The sequence below is a fragment of the Salarias fasciatus genome, chromosome 4 (genome assembly GCF_902148845.1).
Source record: "Salarias fasciatus chromosome 4, fSalaFa1.1, whole genome shotgun sequence".
Lineage (NCBI taxonomy): Eukaryota > Metazoa > Chordata > Actinopteri > Blenniiformes > Blenniidae > Salarias > Salarias fasciatus.
The window spans coordinates 7,213,765-7,236,355 of record NC_043748.1 but is presented as its reverse complement, the minus strand read 5'-3'; the positions used below and the strand labels follow the sequence as shown (position 1 = coordinate 7,236,355).

The following is a 22,591-nucleotide window of genomic DNA, read 5'->3' as shown; positions in this document are numbered from 1 at the left end:
CTCCGCATCACAAGGTACATTTACTGCTTTGAGTTTGTTTCGAATTTAGCACACCAACCCCACTGGATTTGTTTGAAGAAAATGAGAGATGTCTCCAAAATGTCTGATCAAAGCTTGGCTTAGTTGCCCAGGGGCTTCAACTCGTGTTGATAAGATGTCCAAGTGCCAGTCATGGAGCTTACGACTGCCTAGTATCTAAGCAGATTGTATATTTTTAAAGTGCTACATATAAACGAGAAGGAGTGGAGCGCAGAGCCATCCAGTGAAGGACATGGATGCGTTTAAGGACTCTGGCAACCGGCGCTGGGGACCTGGCAGCTGGGCAGAATTCTTTTATATCCTGCTATGACAGGCATTTTCATACACACACAGGCATGCATACATGGCTTCATGCTCGGCCTCGCTTTCTCTGGAAAGCTCTCTCTCTCTAATGTGCTCACTCAACACTCGTGCCATTATACACACTGATATCCCCTTTTCATCGTGGGTGAGACTATCGCGGAGCTCAGCCGGGGAGGAGAAAGAGCGCCTCTGTGCGCACATGCAGCGGCTTAAACTGCTGCGCCCATATGTCTTCATCATCTTGAGAGGTCTGTGGCGAAAATGCAGCGGCGGATCAGTTGTTTTGACCACCTGCATCCCCGGAAAGGTGGGGAGGGTCTCCTCACTTCTTACAGTTTTTATAGCACTCTTCTGGTTTCTGGTTCATTCAGTGAAAACTAAAAGCCTATGTCTGAAATTTGCTGTGATTCTAAAATACAATTTTCACTGTACCTTTTGTCAGTTTATTGGATTCTTATATTTAATTAATGATTTGCAGTTTAAAAAAAAAAACAAGCGCAAAATGAGGGAACGCAACACGCGTGCGCGATTCCACTTCACGTATTATCACTTGTATGCATGCGGCGGAACATCATGTATAGACGAAAACAGACCGGTATTCAATTGGCCTGAGGCAGCAGCTATTGTATTGTGATAAATGGAGTGTCTCCTGTCCCCGTAGCCACGGGGCACTGCGGCGGTCCACCGGGAGCCGGGGGATGCTTGGTGGCCGTTCTCAGAGGCTTCCTGTCTCCTGATTCAGCACCAGCTGTGCAAACCTGCAGGAAAAAGAACATGCGAAGGGTAAAAATAATTCAGTGGAGATTCATGGTATAGAATGACCCCAAGGCAGTGGGATAGACAATGGTCTTCCTTTTCCCTGACAACGAGTCGGGCGGAGTGTTTTTGGAGGAGGGACCATCGTGCACTGCGGGATAAAGGCCGCTAGATGCTGTCGTTTAGGTGGATGATGGGGCACCTCAAACAACACAACGTGCCAGACTGATTAAAATGCAGCATGTTTTGTAACAGCGTGCAATAAAAAGCCACATTTGGTTGTAAAGCGTGCCTGCCAGTTTATTCCAGATCATCTGGATATAATTGCTGATTGTTTGATCCACTATAGAAGTGCTTCCCATATGGAGACACTCATTCAAAAGCTGAACTTGGCAAATTTGTCTTGTGGTTTGAAGACAATCTCTGACAGTTGCCCTGCTGACTCCGTGCCCAGAAGCCACTCTGGCGATGTAGGAGAATGATCTTTATGGCAACAATGGCAGGCGTGCCAGTGAAGCCAGGAAGTCTTGGTAGCGGCGGCGCTGGGCTGTCAAAGAGAGTTGTGTGGTGGAAGCGCCTGCTCTCCCCATAATGGAACAGCTGTTTGGAGTGTGGTGCACCATGGCGCTGGAGCACAGAGTAAATAGAGGAGAAGAGCAATGTAAACAGAGATGGGATAGTGGGAGCTGCTTCTCTGCTACCGTGAAAGGGGGTAAACACCCTGGAGGACTAGACGGAGGGGTTGTCAACACAGGAATGCACAAACACCACTACACAGGGAGGTGCGGAAAGATGGGGGCTGTATTTTGGAAGGACTAAGCACTCACTCTTGACTCAGCTCCCATATAATTACTGACATAGATATATTGGTTAGAGCTGATTTGACCAAGTTTTTTTTGAGAATCACAGCAGCTACAATAGAAACCATTCCTTTGCTGATTACAGATTTCAGCCCACCGTGGTTAATTATCAATGTGTGTCTTCATTTTAACTTGATTTTCGGGTGAACTGATTAATTAAACTCACATAGCTGATCTCTCTTTTAAAACGGTCAAAGGCGTTTCTTTATTATTTACGAGATATAGAGTGTTTCCAGCTGTCCTGCACTTACAAATGAGATAGCGTGAGAAGGCGCCTGACCCCTTTTATGACAGGCTGTAATTTGTCTTGCTATTGTTAGATCAGTGGAGTCCTGCAGACATTGAGAGAACAACTGCACTTTTTGGCACCGTATTGGTTCGTAATGTGACCCAGGAAAAACAGCCATACGTGATAGATGGAGCCCAGCGTGACGTGAGCGTGGCGGGCAAGACAAAAGCTCTCACTCGACAGAAAATGCCTTTCTCTCATTTCTGAAAAATAAGAAAAATCAGTCTCCTTGAGTGATTAATTTAAAATAGTTAGTTTATTTGTTAATTTGCATTCATAAGTCAGTTGTGGCCACACAGCTGCTGTATACAGCAGAAGGACAGACATGGCAGAGATGACCGATTTGGGGGGAAAAAAGACACAATCGAACGAGGGAAGACCCTGGGAATGAGTCAGGCGTTCGTTTTTTTTTTTTTTTTTCCCGCTGCTGCACGAACAGGTTGGCAGAATGACATCAGAGTTTGTGTGCAACATATGTAGCGAGGAGCAACAGTAATCCCATGTAATACTGCGAAAAGCTCTTTTAGCATAGCTGATACAGAATCTTTACAAGCCACTAATAATGAGCAACAGAGAAATGGATTAGGGGTGGCATGGCTGGATCTGAGCCACGGCAAGCAATACGCAGCACAGTTTGCGAGTTTACTGCGTGCCGGCATATGTGTCCATGCAGCACAGGAGCATGCATTAATCCAGCGGATCCTCGCCGCATAGTGCAGGTATTTGCTGCATGAGTCTTGTTTTCACTCTCCGATCCATTGGAAAACTTTCAGGCCAGCCTTTAATTTTGCTGTGCCTTCATCGTATTAAACACACTGTTCTATTTCTCTTCAGCAAGTGAAAGTCTTCAGTGTGAATTCATATCTACAAAGGTATCAAATTAAGTGTTGTGTTTCACACCATGACAGCATTTTTGCATCACACCACTGAAGTAAATCCTTCAAACTTGTTACTTCTGCATTTAGCGTTGTTGATTTTACCCTGCGTTAAGTTGACATTCTGCAAAAAACTGGCAAAGTACTGAGTGGAGCGCCGGCGCAACTTCAGAAAATAAGTTTGTCCTGGAGTATCCTGCCAGCACCTTGTTAAGACCCAAAAAGCCCTCACCCTGACCCCTCCGCTGCCCACTCACCGACCAAAATACAGACATACGCACACACACCGGGCTGCCTGTCCCCTGCTCAACCCCCTCACAGTCGGGGGCCAGACAGGGTCAAGCAGAGGGCGAGACATTTATGAGGTGTAGATATTTGTGCGGGAAAGCATTCCTCTTGTTGACACTGAGCAACACCGTCTGGATGCTGACCGAGCAGTATCAGACAGGCAGTGAAACGTGAGGCAGGGCATGCGGGCAGGCCCCGTCTGTGGAGCGATCGGGAAGAGAACTCGCCTTGCACACTTTTAAATGTGGTTCAGATGAATGGTTTTGGTGGAGGTCTGTGTTTTACTGATTCAGCAGTTTTAATGGGCTTGATCTCCAGAGCACCATGTGTCCCAAACATCCAGTTACGACCCCTAAAACTTGCTGCATTGGATCATTGATTGTTTTTAGACTGGGTAATGAACCAGAACTATCCCAAAACAGGATAACAACACACCCACACACACACTCACTCTTAACCCCGTCCACAACCGGAGTGCCAAAGAGTCCGTCTCACCCCCATGCCGCCGACGTAGGGAGCGCCGCGGCTCGGACGCAGAGTAGTGACCACAGTCAACACAAAAGGTTGCGGTAGTAAACAGAAGTGTTTGTGTTCACTGGGCCGCTGCTGGAGATGACTGATGCGCCCATTAGCCCCTCGTCTGGGCGCCGGGGAGGGGGAGGGGTCGCGGCGCAGGACAAAAAGACCCTGAGCCCTGCGCTGAAAGGTCAGTGACCCATATTGTGTCACCTTGAGGCCTCGCCGGTGGGCGTCTCACTGATTCAGGTTTCAGAAATTGGCTTTGTCAAAGCCGATGAGCACGAATGCTAATGGAAAGATGCTGCGGGTTACGGATGGCGTGGGTGGATGGTGGGAGATACCTGCTGCCAGAGGCGACCGATGGAGAAGGGTACGAAGAGCTGCCGGCGTTTCGTGTTCACGATCACGAGGCTTTGTGTCTGAATCCAAAATTAAGAGAATCTCCCTTTTTCGTGTGATGTGTGCGCCGTGCTTTGTTTTCCACAAAAGAGCGCTCATCTTTCATTCAAGAGATAAGAAGAATGTATATATAAATCGTTTTATTTTGATCAGAAACAGACATTTATTTTAATTAAAATCTTACATTATTGTTATATTTACTCATATATATAATATATAAAAAAATCTTCATCCTATACCACAGATTTATATGTAAAAATTGTAGCACGAATACAGAAATTACACATTTACAAATTGTAGAAACATTACCAACAATCATCTCCGACAGAGTTGTCTGAAGGCTTGGGACAAATTTTGTCAACTCTTTCACATAGTTTTCTACCACCCCACAGAAACACCATCAAGAAACCAATTCCTTCCTTCAAGAAAAAGAAGAAGAAAAAAAAAAAGAAAATAGGCAAGTGTACTTTATCATGAATCACAAAAATCACATCCATCTCTGAATCAGTCAACATCGTATTTACAGAGCTTGGCAGATAAACCCAGTAGGCTTTATTTGATGCTGTGACAGATCTGTCTCTATTTACTAAAGAACACAAAGCTCACATAAACTTAGTTCAGCCAGAGACACTTACATCAAAGGATTTATTCCAACAAATAAAAGAATTTGGCAGAAAAGCGGCTTTGTGCTTGATGATGCTTTGCAAATGAATCCAAGTAGCCTCAAAATTCTGAGGGGAGCACATTAAACCTCCCTACGGGGTAAAGAGAACAGAGCCAGGTATCAACATATAAATGAGATATGTGATATACATAATGCACAACAAGGTAAGAGCTGCCCCATATCTAGTAATAAGGAGCTGGAAAAGATGGAGGCTGGGGGGGATGGGAGACGGGAGAACTCATTCATATGATGGAGGTAGGAATAATCAGCAGCAGAGGGAGAGCCAGTGATCAAAAGAATGCAAGCTTCTCATAGAATCTCCTCTCTGACTTGTTGACTTGCTGCTCAACCACTGTAGTGTTTTCTATTGTCAAATGACAGTGATCAGACGATTGAACGAAAAAAAAAATGCTGTTTATAAAAGGTATTCTGTTTTTGTTGACGATTGATCGTTTGGATGTCTTCATAATGTTTTATTTCTTTTACAAGACTCAACAGATTTGCATGTTACATCTCCACTAATTTAATAATGACTGCGCTCATTTTCCATGTCAGAAAAATCTAATTACATTTTGCCTTAGATGTCAAATCCTAGAAAATGGAGCTAAACTCAGGGTTCTTTCTTTCTTGACATTTTGGTGTGAATGCAGCCATGCCAATGTGAAAGCAAAGCTAAACTCCAGGTAGACAACAACAACAAAAAATTGCAATCAATAATCACGTGAGCGGGATGTTTCCTGTTGTCGTATCCAGTAGTCATGGAAACATGAAAATCCAGTGTGCTCGTTTGACCTTCGTCAAGAGAAAATGAACTGTTGGTGGGAAAACAGCCGAAACTAACTCCTGTGCCTCATTTATAATTTGACAAATGTGCACTCTGGTCTGCACTAACCTGTGCAAAAGCACCCTCAGTCTGGGTTTTCCAGAATCTAAGTGTACCCTCTGAAATACCTCTTTTTTGTTTTGGCTTCACTTTCCAACTCTTTTTCTTTAGAAAACCGACAAACCCTGTATCTGATCTCTGATTTACAAAAACATCACAGCGATGCCAAAAAGACACACGGTCAGTTTCCCACATCCTACAGTGCGTCTTATTATAGTTCTCTTTGTAAATCTAATTTTGACAAATTTAGAGAATGGACTGGCTTCTTGAGGCGCATTCAACTACATTACAGCGCACCAAAATCCATAAACATAACAGTGTTTTTTTTTTTTGTGTTCAAAGTGGAGAAAATTCCTTCATAGAGCATGCACACACAGCTAAATGGTGATTCTAAATTGCCTGGAGGTGTGTATATGAGTTTATGCGACCTCATGTTTCTGTTTTTGCCCAGTGACAGGCTGAAGACCCGTCCAAGGCCAACCCTGCCTTCGCCACACAGACAGGCCCTAAGTTCAATTATGCAGCATAGAAGATGGATGGAAGCTGAAAAAAAAAAAAAAAAAAAAAAAAAACATACACGTGCAAAAATAATGGGTTTAACATCAGTGTGTTGATGGGAAATGGACGGTGAGTCATGACGGGAAGCACAATGGAATGGCCCAAAATAAAGAAGTAATTCACAGAGGAGGTTTGTGGATGAGAAGAATCCAGTGTTGCTTTATTTCTTTTCACTAGATGGCCTCTACAAGACCAGTTTTATTTAAGAAATGCAAATGTGACATCACACCAATAATAAAAAAACAAAACAAAAAAAAACCAACAAAAAGAAAGAACAATGTCACATTCTCATAAAGCGCTCTTGGCATGAACAAACAGCAACGTTGACAATAAATAAAATGTTGGCAAACAAAATAAAACTTTATGAACAAAAAAATACTCAGGATTGCATATCAAACAAGACAAAAAAAAATAGAGAGAATGTACTTGGCACAAATTAAATAAAACTTAAGTCAATTTCCGGAGTGAACCTACACTATGTCCATTGCTTTGTGAATCTGATTGTCCTTCACAGTTAGCATTGAGTATGTTTGCAATGTACAAAACAGACACAGATGGCGAGGGAAACTAAGAATGAATTCCAATGACTCGTCAGTACTCGGCATGTTACTGTGTCAGTACCTTGACCTTCAAAGTCACACTCCCAGGTGGCGTTCGGTGCATATTTTCGTACTTAAAACTGCAGATACATGTGCAAGAACCCATTGTCACAATGCAAAGCCGATATATATATATACTGTATATGCACATAGTTGAGGACACATACTCTAAATGTTACCAGTGATTTCTGATTTTAGTTCAGTACAGGTGCTTAATTTTTTTTTTTAAATAAAGGAAACTAGGATATTAAAGACACTTTGGTATTCTGTAGGCCATTGTGTGCTAAAACGATGCACCGATCAGTGCAACGCACACCTAACACTTCTTCATGTTGTTCTTGATTTGTGTGGAAATGATTTTAGTGATGCCAGGACACTCAGCACACTTATACTGTGTCATACTGTTAACACTCAGATGTGAAGTCATTTCTGACCCGCGATGATGACAAACTGAGAGCTACGTACATTAAATAAAGGTGTTTTTAGACGATGCTAACAAAAACTTGAATTAACAGAACAGTTTTACAAAAAGCCACTTGACCTATTCTTTTCTTTTTCTTTTTTTTTTTTTAAACAGGATAACCCCTCTCTTCAAGAAAGCGAGTCTTGTCCTGTCATATACTAAAATTCTTCTGTCTTTGTCTGTGCTCTGTCTCGGTCTGTCTCAGCAGGGCATTTGCAGTGCAACACTAATATCTCCAATCTTGACTTCCCAAAAGCAAAAGGAAAAAAAAAAAAAAACACAACATAAGGTATTCTACACCCATATAAAAATAAATCAATTGCAAACATGGAAAGATACATCTCATATATACAATAGACTTCTATATAAAATAGCTTTTATATACATATAGACAACAGACAATACAATAATTGAACTGTACAATGTACACCTGAACAGTTAAGACAGGTGAGAGGTACTGAAGTGTATGGCTTGATTGGAAAAAGTTCAAAAATATTTACAGACATCGACTTAACGTCCTCTACCACGTTTTCAGCTTCCCTGGAATGAAGAGGTGTAGGGAGATCCCAGTGCCTCACTTTCCTTTCCATTCCCTCCAGTAAGGCTACCTTAAAAGAATTGGTCCGCGCTGACCATTGAGCCTCGTGATCATTTGCACAGTTCAATGCGATTTCAGCTCCGCTTTGATGACATCTGATAGGAGCGGCAGGCTGCGAAGCTGTCGATCACACAGTATCTTTTAAAAAGACATTAGTAAGATGAATTAAACGCCACTTATCAAAAATCGCGGTGTCCAGGAAGACCCAGACGTTATTCTATTCTTCATGAAATGATTAACCAGTTATAGACATCTCCCTCACATCCACAAAGGTTAGACACCAACAGACTCCAGTGTGTAATCTCAGACAGCCCTGCTCTGGTGCGGATATTTATTCCATGGGTCCTTCAGGCCATACCCAAGAAACATTTGTCATTTTGCAAGGCTGAACGGATTCATAGGTGAATTATTGACCTTATACTCTCCCTCCAAAGACATCCTTCAGTAGTGTCCTCATGGAGGTTCAGCACATGATGGAAACCCCTTCAGTAGTGACCAGCTGACCAGAGGTGGGATCGTACGTCCCGGCCAGGTAGTAAAGGTCTGGGGCGGTACTGTTTGGTTTCTGATTGCGAGTCAGACACTCATACTCCTCCCTGCTCACAACCTGGCATTTATGAGAGATTGTCTGGACGTCATTTTCATCCTCGTGACTCGACTGGTACAGGGCATGCTGGACAGAGAGAAGACAGGGTTAGGCACCGCTCGTTCACCACAGAACAACAAAAGATGGCGTAATCTGTCGCTACAACTCACTTTTCCATCTCGAGGCCTCTTGCCAAGCTTCGTCTCCTCAGGATGGTAAAACCATTTCACTTTGACCACCATACTGGAAGTCCAGGATTCCCAGAAGTTCTCGATTTGACCCACATATGGGAGATTAGGGCGTCCAGCAGAGAGGAACACTGCGCAATCTCCCACTCTGACGGTGTCTCTGCCTCGCACAATGGCTTTGTAGAAAAGCTTCCTGGCCTTGCCCTTCAGACCCCGCCTCTGTGGAACACCAAACACAAATTTGACAACGATAAGTTATGATAGCTACAATTGATAATCAGCATCTAAATAAACGTGTGCAGTAAAAAGAAGACTACATCATTCTCACCTGGGTGGGGTTTCCAGACCACCGCCACATTTGACTTCCCGCAAGAAACGCAGACATCTTGGGCCTTGGAATGAATGAACTGTCATCCGGAAGCATCCGCGGTTTCTTTGCAAAGTCCTTCACTGGTTTTGAGCTGGAGCTGCTGCATTCTTTCCTCTTCAGTGACTTGCTGCTGGAAACCTGGTCAGAGGAGCCTCCTTTGGCATTGGAAACAGCCACGGCTTTGGCCACAAAGGAGTGCTGCCGAGGCCTCGACGAGGTGGAAGGTTCAGACGGTTGCAGGAGACCGCGGTGAGAGGAGAGGCAGCTCTGTAGCATCAGGGTAGAACTATCCTCGTCCTCTGAGCTGTAGGAAGAATCATTGTCAGAGGAACAAAGGCTGGAACTCGAAAGAGAACCTGAGGACGACGAACTCGAAGAACCAGACGAGGAGGAGGAGACAGAGAGACGGGAAAGGAAACGGCCAGCCGTCCTTAGTCCTCCTGAGGCTGCAGTCAAAGTCGCCCTCCTCCTCCTCTCTTCTTCTTCTTCCTCTTCATCGTCATCTAGATCGGAGTAGGAGCTGTGGCAATCTCTGTGGGAGCTGAAGCCCAAATCACCATACTCCCCCAAATGAAGAGAAGGAGGAGGCTTTCTCTGGGGCGTGGCTCCTTTCAGGAGAAGCTCCACTCTGGAGGCGCCGCCCTTCTTGTTGTCTTTAACCAGCAGGACCGGGTGAGAGTACGTGTCCGTCCTGGGCATGCTGCTCACGCTGGTGGAGCCGCCTCTCAAAAGCAGGGCCTTGCTGTTCTTCGTCTTCGGCGAGGTCACGCCTTCATGATCTAACTTGACCAGGAACTCCTGTCCGGACTTCCTGCCTCTTGGTAGAGCGACCTCATCCTGCCTCCGCTTCTCGTTGTACATCCCACTTCTAGGGCCGAGTGGTAAGCCCTGACCTGGTCCTGCAGACTGAGTACAGAAGGTAGAGTAGCCGTTCGCGATGCTTCTGAAGGAGTCGACCTCAAAGGAGCTGCTGCTGAACAGTCCTTTGGTGGGAACGGAGGCGAGCGGCTGGGTTTGAGGCGAGGAGAACAGGTCGTCCTCTTTCCCTCTCAAAGCCTTCTTGGGTGCTCCGTTGAAGTGAAACAGATTGTCAGAAGTTCTCTTTCTGGTGTTTGCTAACGACGGCCAACTCAAGAAGGACGACTGATTTTTACTGGCGTTCTCCGCCTGCTGCTGCCTTTGTTTTTTTCCAGAGCCCTTTGGTCTTCCTATGAAGAAAAAAATATATATATAACCGTGTTAGTAGATGATGAAAGAGGATTCAAAACAGGGCTTTTTTTATTCGGGCATGCACTGTACAGTGACCTCTGGAATCAGGACGCATCTTTAGTGTAAAACAATGTTCTAAAGAGCTCTACAGAATACGTCTGACGCTCAGTTTGACTTTAACATGGTATTTTTAACCCTTAATTATATGCATGAAGCAGACACAATATCAGAAATATTTCACAGTGCAATATTTATGAACGAAAACATCACCAATAAATAAGTAAATACGGCTACAAATAGCAGTAGAATTGAAATTCAAACTCTCTGGCAGTGTAAACACAAACAAAACATTCTTGACATCACAAAACTCATTGTGGGACATTGCGTTGGACTGCATGGAAACAATATACAAATCCTTTGAAGAAACTTAGAGGTTTGAGAGATTAGGCTTAATCAAGAGTTACGTGTCAAGTTTTCATTTAATTTAATGTAGCAGTGAAACATGTTTTGCTCGGTGCATGCATGATATGAATGATTTATTAAAACAAGTCCATAAATAATGCATGTGACTCAGTAAGTCAGGAAAAATTAAGTTTTTTCTTTTTTTTTTGTGGAATGAAAACCGTGATTGGAGGAACCCTTTCTTACCTGGTTTTCTTTTAATGACAGGGGGGCTTTGGGTGTTGGTTACAGTGTTGGTGGCACTCGGTCTGTCAGTCGTTCTGTCATTGACAGGCGTTGATTCCTGGTTGGAACTTTTCTTGGCCGTCGTCCCACTAGATACCAGCAGGGCAGGAGATGACTCCCCACCTGAACGACCAAGAAAAAAAGAGAATCGATAGCATTAAGTTATCAAACCACAGGAAAGGTCAAATTCCTATGACATCCAGAGTCTGCGCTCACAGTGGATCTGGTATCCTGGAGGCAGGAGACGGATGTTTGGCAGAGAAATCTTCCCTCGGTCTCCGTCGTCAAACTCCACCATCACTCCTCCCTGCTTCCCCTCATCAGATGATCCACCTGCAAGGGACGAAAAAAAAAAAAAAAATGCTCTCAGTTGTGCTAAAATGTGACCATACACACATGGATTTCAGGATAATGCTGGCGTCTCACCTCTGCGGACGTAGCCCGGATACAGGCAGCGAGAGCGCTCGCTCCAGTAGGCGCACACTCTTGTTCCTTCAGTGAGCAAAGCCTCAGATACTGGACGTATATCCAGGACCTGGAAGGCAGATCAAAACATCATTAAGATTCATTACAGGATGCACACAAAGCACACGCAGACATGCATGCATACACACGCAGACACACACACACACACACACACGCAAACAGTGAGAGCAATGGAGCATTGTGCATGGGCAGTCACTGTGCCACGTTTCCAAGCGGCACTTATCTCATGCCAATGTGCCAGTCAGGGCTGAAAAGAACGGAAGCCATGATGCAGTAAATCCTGACTTGCTGAGTAATACTAAAGAGGGCCTGAATAGAGGGCTTGTGATTGCAGGTTGCCAGATCCTCCCTCCAACAATGCAGGCAGCCCCTGCATCCGCCACTCACTGGGGGCTCTTTCAGGTTGCTTTCATTTACTGTTGCCATGGCAAGGGACCCTTTGACTGATGAGGTGTGGATAGGGTGTGTGTGTGTGTGTGTGTGTGTGTGTGTGTGTGTGTGTGTGTGGGGTGGGGTGGCGGTGGGGGTTGTCTCTCTTCTGTGCTTCCTATAGGAGAGAGAGTAGGAGCTCTGTGAAAATCACTGTGTTGGTGTCGGAGTCAAATAAATGGGTTTTTGGTCTAATTTAAAGACATAAAAGTGGAAGTATGGCGTAATTAGAGCCAGCTGCTATGAGATGAGTGTTTGGATAAGAGTGATGTTGCCAGACGTGCTTGGCATGGCGCTGCCGGTAGAGTTAGAGAATGCTACTGCAAAGGAGGCTTTGTGTAAAAATCTGCATTAATGATACGAACAAGTTTACATGGATTACAGAAGATCAGTGGTGGAAACGTGGATATACATGTGGAAGCTGGCTGTTCTTCCAGTTTCTTCTAGCTTCCAGACTGGCATTGTTTTTATAATTTTGTGCAAAAAAATAAACAAATCAAGAGCAAGAAACGCTCCATTTTTAAATGAGATCATACGCATCTAGCAGTACTGAACATTGCAATCTTCAGATATTCTGACCAGTCGTCTTTTTTTAAAACTCTGAAATCTCAAAAATGTTCAATTTGCTGCATCATATATCGAACCCACTAACAAGCATCATGATGAAAAGATCATTATTAATGAATTCACTTGCCAGTGGTCATCATAACACCCTGCTGCGGTTAATCAATGTATTGCCGAACAGTTGATCTCATTAATAACATTAATACTGTTTCTTTATCCAGCAAGTCTAACTAAGATTAAATACACTTAAGATAAAAATGATAAACAACAGTCGAGAGGGAGTCTTTAACCAAAACCCACCGGAGCATATCCAATATAAAGAATATGTCAAGCTAGGAATGAAGAAATACGTATAACTCTCGTTAGTTTTTAATTTTTAGAACTTATTCACACTAATTTGCCATTCCTGAAGGCTTGAAATATCATTAAACAACCCTCTGGGGTAGATTTTTCATTTTTAATGATTTAAATTGGTGCCTGATAAAGGGTTAACATGAAACGTTTTTTTGACGATCATTGTATAAAATATTAAAAACTGGGAGATGGAAACAATAATGGCAGAGGGAGTTTCTCCATAAGTGTCTCTGAAAACAAAAAAAGAAACCTAAGCAGGAATACTTTTAGTTTTTACATGGCAGCCAAGTTTGACCAAAATGGTTTCAAATATCCTTTCATCGTGTGCTGTGCAGCTCTGCTCATCTTGGGAAACTCCATTGTGTGCAAACACAACGCGCTGCGCCCCGTTTGGCAATAATGGCGTTTTTTTTGTTTTGTTTTTTTTTTCCACAGCTGGAGTCGATGTGGGTAGGACAGCTTTGCTTTGGGTAATTCAGGTGTTATTAGTGTACAGAGACGAGCACCTTGTCACTCAACAAATGTCTCCTGTGGGAATAAGCACGGTCACACTATTTTGAATGTAAAACAGATAAAACCAAACCATCCTGCGCAGCGTACAAAATAAATCCTCTGAAACTACATTTGTATTACACTGGCTTAATATCCCAAAAGTTTTGCACTTCTGCAGACCATCATAGGCCGTTTATACTGCGCCTTTGTCAGTCAGAGTAGGCAAACAACTTTGTTATTGTGGCATCAAAAGAGATGTAAGGTTCGTGTCATCGGCCGTTGAAGCTCCACGTGAATAGATCCAGGTGTCGGTGGGAGTATCCCACCCACATACACAGCTTGTTTTAACAGACACTCATTTAAACATAAAGATTCACCCATCTGTTAAGATGGCCTCAATGACCCTGAGAGGTTGAAAGGAGGAAAGCGAAGGGGCCAGCACAGCTGCACAAAGACTAGACCAAAAAAAAAAAAAAAAAAAAAAAAGTAGGAAAATGCAAAGAGGATGCAAAGACGATTTAAGTGAGGCAGCCGAGTGGACGATCAAGTTGCTGAAATTAATGCATCGGGGTAAACTTACAGCTTCCTTCAGTAGTTGCTCCAGTGAATAGATTCTTGGGCGGTTTCCTCTTTCGCCATCAATAACGATGCTGAAGCTGGAGAGAGAGAGAGAGAGAGAGAGAGCACAACAAAAAGATGAGTCTATTTCAGATGCTGGTATTATGCTTGCCGGGCTCCCATGTCATATGTTACTCCCACTCTGCTGTTGTTACGGCATCTCTTCGCTGCCCGAGCCAGAGGAGCAGTATTGATATTAAGAGACTTGGTACGCAATAATGTTGGGTTTGTTATGTAAGGAAAAAAAAGAGAGAGACATGAAGAGCGATAAAAAGAAAACACTGATGATAACCATTAGTCTTTTCATGAAAGCATTCCTTTTTGTGTTGGACAACATGCCGATCTCAACAGACCTTGTTTGTACAATTTTAAAAGTTTGTATTAAGTGTTTGCATATTTCATCAAATAGATTTCCGTCTTTTATTTTTCTTTGGCTTGGCCTCAGACTAAAAAAAAAAAAAAAAAAAAAAAAAAAAAAAAAAAAAAAAAGGCCTTGTAAAAATATACTTCAGTTTTCCACACGGTAACAATCACAACAATCTCCAACATATAAAGATGTCCCTGTAAACACAAAGTGTTAAATGATAAATAAATCAGTCATCTGAAGAGAAAATAATGAAATTGTAACATAGAACGTAATGACATTAACTAAATCTCACCTACATATGTGTATCACATGTGTCTCTTCATGCATACAAACATTTGCAACATCTGTATTTCCTTACTGCCAGATGTGATGCGTTTGCACCTTTTTTCCACGTCAAAACATTTGACTCTGGTCTGATTTCAGATTTGGGGCCTTTCTGTGTGGAGTTTGCATGTTCTCCCTGTGCCTGGATGGGTTTTCTTCCCCCACGGTGCAGAGCTATGTTTTCTTGGTTAACCGGTGGCGAATGTACGCATTCTATCTGATCTCGCTCACTTACATGTCGGGCAGCTCCAGAGTGTGAACCCTGGCAGCGTACAGAAGCTCATCCTCCTTGGAAATCAGCACCTTCAGTCCATCAGTCAACAGCTCTTTGGTCAACACGCAGTTTGGAACTGCAAGAGAATGTTTAACCATCAAAACGAGTCCCTGAAGGTCAGCGGAAAGCACAATCTGCGGCTCCGGTTTGACCTCCTGACCTTCAGGACTCTTGCTGCCGCGGCTGCTGTCCTCCTCTTCCTCCGAGAAGCTGCTGCCGTCCATCTGAAAGCCTTCATCGGCCGCGAAGCTCTCCAGCAGACGGCTCACAGCCCGTCCCTTTGGCTGCGGGAGGGAACAGAAGGGACAGACAGAAGAAAAAAAAAAAAGTAAAAAAGTGTAGAGATAAAGTGTGTGATGGAATAAATGAGATATTGTTGGGCATGCTACTTAAACTAGAAGCTCTCCACAGGGGGCTTCACAGAGCCTGTACCGTCACCTATCTGTAGCCATTTTTTTCTCTTAACATTTCTTCACTCTGTCACAGCACAGAAGTGTGAGCCGCCCCCCCAACCCCCCCTTATCACATCTCTCCCAGCCACTTCTCCCCAAGATTACTCAGCAGGAGGTTGGACTATGCGCAACGTGCTAAATACTTTTAATAGCGCTACAGTAACGGTGCTGATGGTGAGAAATCTAGGACGGTGCGATATCGTGTTTCTGATTTGAGAAAAAAAAAAAAAAACAATGTTATGAAGGCTGGTATTCTCCAGTCCGCTTGGCGGTCTGCACGCGGCGGGTTTCAGGAGAGAAGACGTGGAATTGTTTGCGACAGGCACCTGTTGGTCCCTGTTCCTGCAGCCCCTGCTCCCCTCCTGGCCCGGCGTGGACATGGCCCCGGCCGACCAGCAGCTCCTCCTCTGTCCGAGACAAGATGAGGCGAGATGAGTGTGCGTCCCACTGCCGACAGGTTCCCACTAGCAAACCCTTTGACCCTGCTTGAGGTTAGCTGGGAACAGGATAGGCTAAATAGAGAAACCTAATTTCCCAAAGGGGATCAATACGATACTCTTATTTCTTTCTTTCTTTCCAGAGTCCGTTAAAACTTATTCACTTCATAATTTACTCCCATGTTTTTTAGTGCTGCAACATAATAAAAACCCTGCCAAAGCCCTTTAGTTAAGGGTGCCTTCTTGTGGCTGCTTTTATGTTTAAGGGATAATTCTTCCATTATTAAAAAGCTCATTTTATTTTCTGTGACAAAATTGAACCATTTAATTTGAAGAAAACCCTTTCATTGCAATTTGTCGTGTGGTTTATTTTTTGTTTCTGGTCTAAAAATAAGCCGGACATAACTGTAGAATATGAAAAACTTGCCAAGCCTCTCACCTTATTGATCGCTCCTCTGAGCATAGTACTCTTCCTGGTTGCCCTCTTTAGCCTCTCGCTGGTGGTGGGGAAGGTAGCGAGTCCCATGCTCCTCCTGTATCGATTGCCTCTGGTCCCGAGGCCGCCCCACCGAGGCTCCTTCGACCTGGCTCCGCATGCCCTCCTGACCCCTTCGGGCCGCTGGGCTTGATGGTTCTGGTGGTTCTTGCCTGCAGTGGCTAAGCTCAGCCTACAGGTGGGCTTCTTCCGCACTTTGACTTCCCCCTCCGCTCCGGAAAGACACTGGGAGCCTGGACAGTTCAATTAAAGAAACAGATTCAGACCCAGCTAACGAGAAGGAAGGAGAAAACACAAAACAGACGCTTCCCATAAAGACCACGGGGCCGCTTTACGCCGACCTATGAATCATTTTCAAAGGACAGTCTCACCATAAAGCTCTTGTCTCTGCTTTTTGTTCCTCGCCTTCTGATTGGCCTCCAGTTTTACGACAGACGAGGGACTCGGACCAGTCACGGAGGAGCTGGAAGTGATGTCTCTGGGTTGTTGAGCTCTATAATCTTGACCTTCATCCGTATCATAACTGCCTTCCTCTTCTTCATCTTCTGGTGGTGACAGTAAACAATAGAGTACAGACAGTGATTGACATTTTTTTTTTTTTTTTTTTTTTGACTCTCGTGTCTTATCAGCTCCGTCTCTTGAAGCCATTACCAGCCGGTAAAGTTCATTCACTTACCCTCAATCATCTCACAAGCACTTCATTAGCATTTAAGTAAATAGTTTAACGGTTCATGGGAATGATGTATGAAGTGCTTCGCCTCGGTGGTATTTCCTGGTGTGAACCCACATGTTAGCGTGAGCGAGTGCGCCCCGGAGAGTAGGAGTGAGATTTTCTGTGTTTCGCCGCTGCAGTTTCTCAAGCACCTCTGTGACCCAGTCAGCCGGTCTCCGAGGCTGTCAGAGCCTCTCACAGCCAAGTGTCCACAGCTGTGGCCGTGCGTCTCGCCCGCTCGGCCAGCGAGGTGTTGAATGTCCGTGCACGGCCCAGTCTGACGCGCACCAAACATTCATCGACACCTTTTCACCCGCCTCTGATCGGTTTTGGAAGAGATTTACAAATTAACAAAAGGTCCACTGACGTTAAAGCGCCATTGTGCGTCTTTTAAAGAAGCAGTGATTCGATGTATTATCAGGTGCTTTCATTGGTTTTAATACATTTTTTCTGCCTAAAACAGCTCAGATGTTCCTAAAAACCATTTATTTCCTGCAGTATTCTAGTGAGTGAAGTGACATATCCACAAAACAAAGGAAATTTGTGATTATTTCATTTTTAAGAAACCTGCGTTTCCTGGAATGTGGGAAGAGTACGGCGTTTCTCCAAACATGCTAAATTTTACCAAATCTCCTCCACATTCACTACTTGCTATTATTTTGAGCGTCTGATGCCCTGAGGTGCTGACAATCAAATGCCTGAGTGGCACCTCTCAATGCAACCTGCAGCAATCTCACATTCTGGGACCAAACTATCCTTCAAGCTGACGTTACTCACTCCCCCCCCCCCCCCCCCCCCCCCCCCCCCCCCCCCCCCCACCCCACCCACAGAGTTTAGAGGACGGAAACAGCCGTCCTGACCCCGACCTGACCTGAATAAATACAGGCTGAAGAACGAGACACCGTCCCACAGCAGTGGGTGACTGGGATGGTGGCCGTCGTGAGCAGGCGTTCCCAGAGCGTGCGTGATTCTTCCACATGCTACCATGGCTAAATGGCTCCTGTTTGAGCCATTTAACGAGGACATAAACAGCCTTTCTAGTTTAGGATTTATTCCTTAAAAAAGCAGGGTTGCAAAAAATGATTTTTGATCACACAATTTGTTCATTAAATCCTTTTTTTAATGAATTAGTTTGATTTTAATTAAAAGTTCAATGCTATCAACAGTTCAGAGATGACTTTGTTTTCCAGGGTTTTAGAGCATTTTTAAAAAAGTGGAGCGGTGTCTCTTAATATCAGGCTTATTGGACTGAAGTTGGAATCTTCTGTCACTGTGCTTTATTCACCGACTCACCTTGATCAGAGGAGTCGCTCTCCACGGGGGAGCTCTCCTCCTCCTCCATCGTTTCCTGCCGGTGGCCGCGGACGGCCTTCGCCCTGGGCTGGCTCAGGTGGGAGGAACCCTGTGTCAAGGCGGTTGATCCTTTTTTCCGTCCACGGCGCGCCAGCCCGCTCCAGCCGTCTTGAGGGACACTTTCCACGCTGGCTGCTGGGAGAGTTTGCACAGTGATCACTGTCGGCTAATGTGGCCTAATTATTGGTGGAACCTTTGTAAAGGCACGATCGATACCGGGGTTTGCAAGAGGGGCCTCTACCTGTATCGCTCTGTCCGCCAGACTCTCGCCGGGACTCGGCTTTGCTGGCGCCCTGGCTTCTGTGACCGTGCTTGGGGTTGGAGCTGCAGGGCGAGAGCTCTTTGTCCCTGGAGCCCGTCCCTGAGAGAGCCTTTTTAACCTGGGCCTTCTGTTTGAGTTGCGCCACGTCGCCGGCGAGCTTGGAGCTGAGAACGCCGTGAAGGCTGCTTTTCCTGCATCCCTGTGCTTTTATCTGCGGCGGCAGAGGGGAGAGATGAGAGAGCCGGAGAAAGTCGGTTACACTCCTGGTTACGGCAGCCCGAAAAGCAGCAGAACGCTGTGAGAAGAGAGCCTCGGTTTGCTCACACACAGGGAAGAAAGAAAGAAGAGCAGAGCGCCCAGTGAAAAGATATTAATATGGAGAGCAGAGGATTTGACTCCTGAGGGTAGCACCTAATTAGAAATGGTGTGCAACAAAGGACTATATCAAATGTAAAGAAGCAAAGAAGCCTCTTTCATTTCTCGCAGCACAGAGGACAAACGGTAAGTGGGACAAGGGGACCCTGACCTGTGTGCTGCCGAGTCGGTCAAAGCCTCGACTGGACAGCCTCTTCTTCCTTCTCTGGCTGTCTCCGCCCCCTCCTAGGTCATCTGGCGACAGGCCCAGCCCCGCCCCCATCGACCTGCCAGTCACAACAAGAGAGAGGCATTCATTAGAGAAGAATGGCGGCGGCCTGAAAGAAAGAGAGGAGGTAGAACATCACAGGGGGAAAACAGTGTTGAGTCACCTCTCGGTGGGATCTGATAACGTTCTCTCTCTGCTTTCTCCGTCTGATGAGCAGAATGACGGAAAAAGGACAAGGATGGCCCAGAGTCTGAGCCACACACTCGAAAAAATCAGGATCTAACAAGGAACCTGGGATTGTTTGAGGGAAGCATTAATGCTTCATCTGGGGAGTTTGTTTGTGGCCTGTGAAGACTGCGCAGCTTTGAAGAATACAGAGAATGGTTGGAAGGCACCGCATTTGTATGTAGCTGTATTGTTTTCGAGTATCATAGCTCCTCCAGTAGCGTTTTTATACCGCTGTGGCGCACTCTTTCCCCTACACTGAGCAGCATCACAGGCCAAGCGCTCCAAATGCCCTTGAATTTCCCTCTGGAAGTCTGCCCGTGCGCCGCACCGACGTGAGCCGGGCCATGCTCAAACAAAAGATTAACTTCCCCTCTCCCGGTGTGCACACAGCCGAGGAAATCCGTCACGTTCGCAGAGCAGCCAGAGTGTCAGTGTAAAATAGATAAATAAAGCGTGTACGTTCAACTTTTCCACATTTGCTCTTTGTTTGCCCATTGTTCCTTATGCAGGCCTGCGCCCACACATTGTTTGGAAATCGCACATGCTCCTCTGTTTACGTGCCGTTTTATCAGCACACGGGCGCAGCATGTGAATACGGAGGATGTATGTAGTACCTTGATTGTGGGCAAACCTCGTAATCAGAGTGTGTCAACATGCACCTGTAACGCCTGGAAAGAAAGACGGCGATTGTCAGGCGGCGGGCCCGTCTGCCCGCCGACTGACAGGAGAGTGACAGAGGTGCCAGTGAAGTGTGAGCTGTCCCCGTGAGGCAGATCCCGCCACGACTTCCCTTCCGCTGCTGACAAACACAATGTGACAGAGGCCCTCCACTCGGTGGGGGGGCTGGGAGGGCTGAGCGTACAGCAACTAATTAAACAGAATTGATTAGTGGGGTTTACTGGCAAGCGAGTAGCTCCCTCCAATCGCAGCGAGCGCCGCAACGGACCCCGGCGCTTTACCCACAGGAACGGCCGAGGCATGCACAAAAACAAACAAAGCCGGCTAAATGCTCGTAAGCACACAGCTGCATCCATACCTAATTGCGCAGACGCACAGAATGCTGGAGCAAGAGAGGCTGAATGCAGCGCTCGCTGGAAAAGGGGGCTGCCACACACTGGTCGTCGTTTAGGAGGAATGAAGTGAGGAAACAAACAGAAACGGGTTGTCACACACTGACCCACTGACCTCCATCCGCACAGCGGAGTCAGCGTCATGTAGTGGCCTGACTGGCAGGTGGGGTACATGTTTTTACGGAACCCTGTCATGTAACACAACACGGGTCTAATCAGTCCCCAGTCTGTTTGTATCTACCTAATTTAGACACACACACACACCAGAAACAAGTGTATACATTTTATCAGTAAGAGTTAAAAATGGAAAAGGAACACCGAGACCACATTTCACTGTACTAAGGCCTGTAAAACAACCTCCCACCCCCGAGCCGGCCCCCGCTTTCTCTCCGCCACATTTCACCGCGGGGCTCTCGCTCATTACCCTTTCATTCGGGTGTCATTGTCACCCGGCATCAGCATCGCCACGCCGATCAGTGCTGGCCTGGCGAGGGGGGGAGGGGGAGGAGAGGGGGGAACAGGGGGTACGGGGGGGGGGGGGGGGGGGGGGGGGCCGAAGAAGAAGAGTGGAGGTGACAATGCAGAGGGGCATCTGGGATCACGGTGGACCACTGCCCAGAAACCACGGCGACAGACGAACGGAGAGCGGGGAGAGAGCGGCGGAGAGATGCTGCAAGGTGACATTTAGTGCCCGAACCCCTTCCAACCAAACTCGTATGACCAGAGCTGACCACAAAGGAACCTTTTGATTTAACATTTGCTAACTTTTGTTTTGTTTTTTTTCTAAAAAGCCGTGCCATCAAAATAAGTCTAAATAAGCAACATATATCATATATCTTTCATACAGTTTTTTTTTTTTTTCACCAGCACACAAACATTATATGAAAGCTCCAAATGTCAAGTTCGTTTTGATTGCCTGGACTGTCTGACCAGGCATGTTATCCCGTGGACCCCCGCTGACCCAGTGGGGCTGTAATGGCAGTGGTGTGTCACATTCCTGCTGCTGAGACAGATTACAGGAGAATTCACAGTACTCTAATTACATCCTCTGTCTGTCACCAAGCCCCCAGATCCCCCACAAACTCCGGCCACGCACGGCAGAAAAGCCACCGAGGTTTTTAATCAAAGATGAAGCCTAATGAGAGAGAAGACGGAACCTGTGGGTGAACATACACATCTATACATCGAACTTAAATAAATATAAACACATACACAAAACCGACAGACTATGCTGTGATGACATGAACACCAGTTGATTAGATTAGGGGAGGTTGAAGTGGACATTCTAGAACGGTTCGGGGAATCTCCCATTTCCTGTTTATGCCAATGAGGCCGTCCCTGTGTGCCAGTGATACAGAGGGGGGCTTATCATGCGAGGCTGGCCCCCGGCCAGCCAGTGTAGGAGGGCTGACTGATACTCACTTGACTTTTCTTTGGCCATCCGATGAGGATACGGGACCTGTGGAGAGGGTGGGTTTCCGTTTCCTCGGGCGCCCCGGCCCTCGTCGCGCCGGGCTGCGAGGTGTTTCCTCCTTCCTGCTCGCAGTCACAGATGTGAACACAATAGCATTCAAAAGGCCTCGATAGTGATAATACACGTGTCTAAACTCTAAAGTTATGGCAGTAGAGTGTAAAGATCAATACTTCTGGAAATAGAACCAAATAGGTTCACATTTTTAATACATCTGGATCTCACGTTGTGGATATTAGCTTAACTGTAAGCTAGGACAAAGTCGCACTCACTGATGATCGTGTTTCCTCTGAAGCTTTGCCAGCTCTTTCTGCTTCTCTTTGTAACGACGCTGAATCTCAGCCAACTTCACACGCATTGCAAGCTCAGGTCCATCCATTGTTTCCATGCTCACTTTGGCCGGGCACGCCTAAAATTAAAAAAAAATAATGTAGGATTTTCATTATGAATACAGGGGTTGGTAGTTTGAAAGCAAGTATATTTTCA

The 22,591-nt window shown here is 45.6% G+C and overlaps 1 protein-coding gene across 9 annotated transcripts in view; it reads right to left on the bottom strand.

The window, feature by feature from the left end:
* Positions 1–6,564: 6,564 nt before the first annotated feature.
* The window catches only part of bahcc1a (BAH domain and coiled-coil containing 1a), a 62,782-nt gene continuing 46,755 nt past the window's right edge, over positions 6,565–22,591 (bottom strand). For 5 of the 9 annotated variants that reach the window (XM_030090334.1, XM_030090333.1, XM_030090339.1 and 2 more), the window contains exons 13-29: positions 22,378–22,514; positions 22,057–22,170; positions 19,280–19,394; positions 18,733–18,964; positions 18,432–18,626; positions 16,798–16,971; positions 16,370–16,659; positions 15,820–15,900; positions 15,202–15,325; positions 15,003–15,117; positions 14,039–14,114; positions 11,560–11,668; positions 11,350–11,466; positions 11,095–11,256; positions 9,196–10,445; positions 8,850–9,086; positions 6,565–8,766 (exon numbers count right to left, since the gene is read on the bottom strand). In XM_030090334.1, the coding sequence (XP_029946194.1) occupies positions 8,557–8,766; positions 8,850–9,086; positions 9,196–10,445; positions 11,095–11,256; positions 11,350–11,466; positions 11,560–11,668; positions 14,039–14,114; positions 15,003–15,117; positions 15,202–15,325; positions 15,820–15,900; positions 16,370–16,659; positions 16,798–16,971; positions 18,432–18,626; positions 18,733–18,964; positions 19,280–19,394; positions 22,057–22,170; positions 22,378–22,514 (3,738 nt within the window). In that variant the 3' untranslated portion in view covers positions 6,565–8,556. Of the gene's footprint in view, positions 8,767–8,849; positions 9,087–9,195; positions 10,446–11,094; positions 11,257–11,349; positions 11,467–11,559; positions 11,669–14,038; positions 14,115–15,002; positions 15,118–15,201; positions 15,326–15,819; positions 15,901–16,369; positions 16,660–16,797; positions 16,972–18,431; positions 18,627–18,732; positions 18,965–19,279; positions 19,395–22,056; positions 22,174–22,377; positions 22,515–22,591 lie in introns of all 9 variants that reach the window. The other 4 variants (XM_030090336.1, XM_030090335.1, XM_030090338.1 and 1 more) reach the window with 3 other exon arrangements.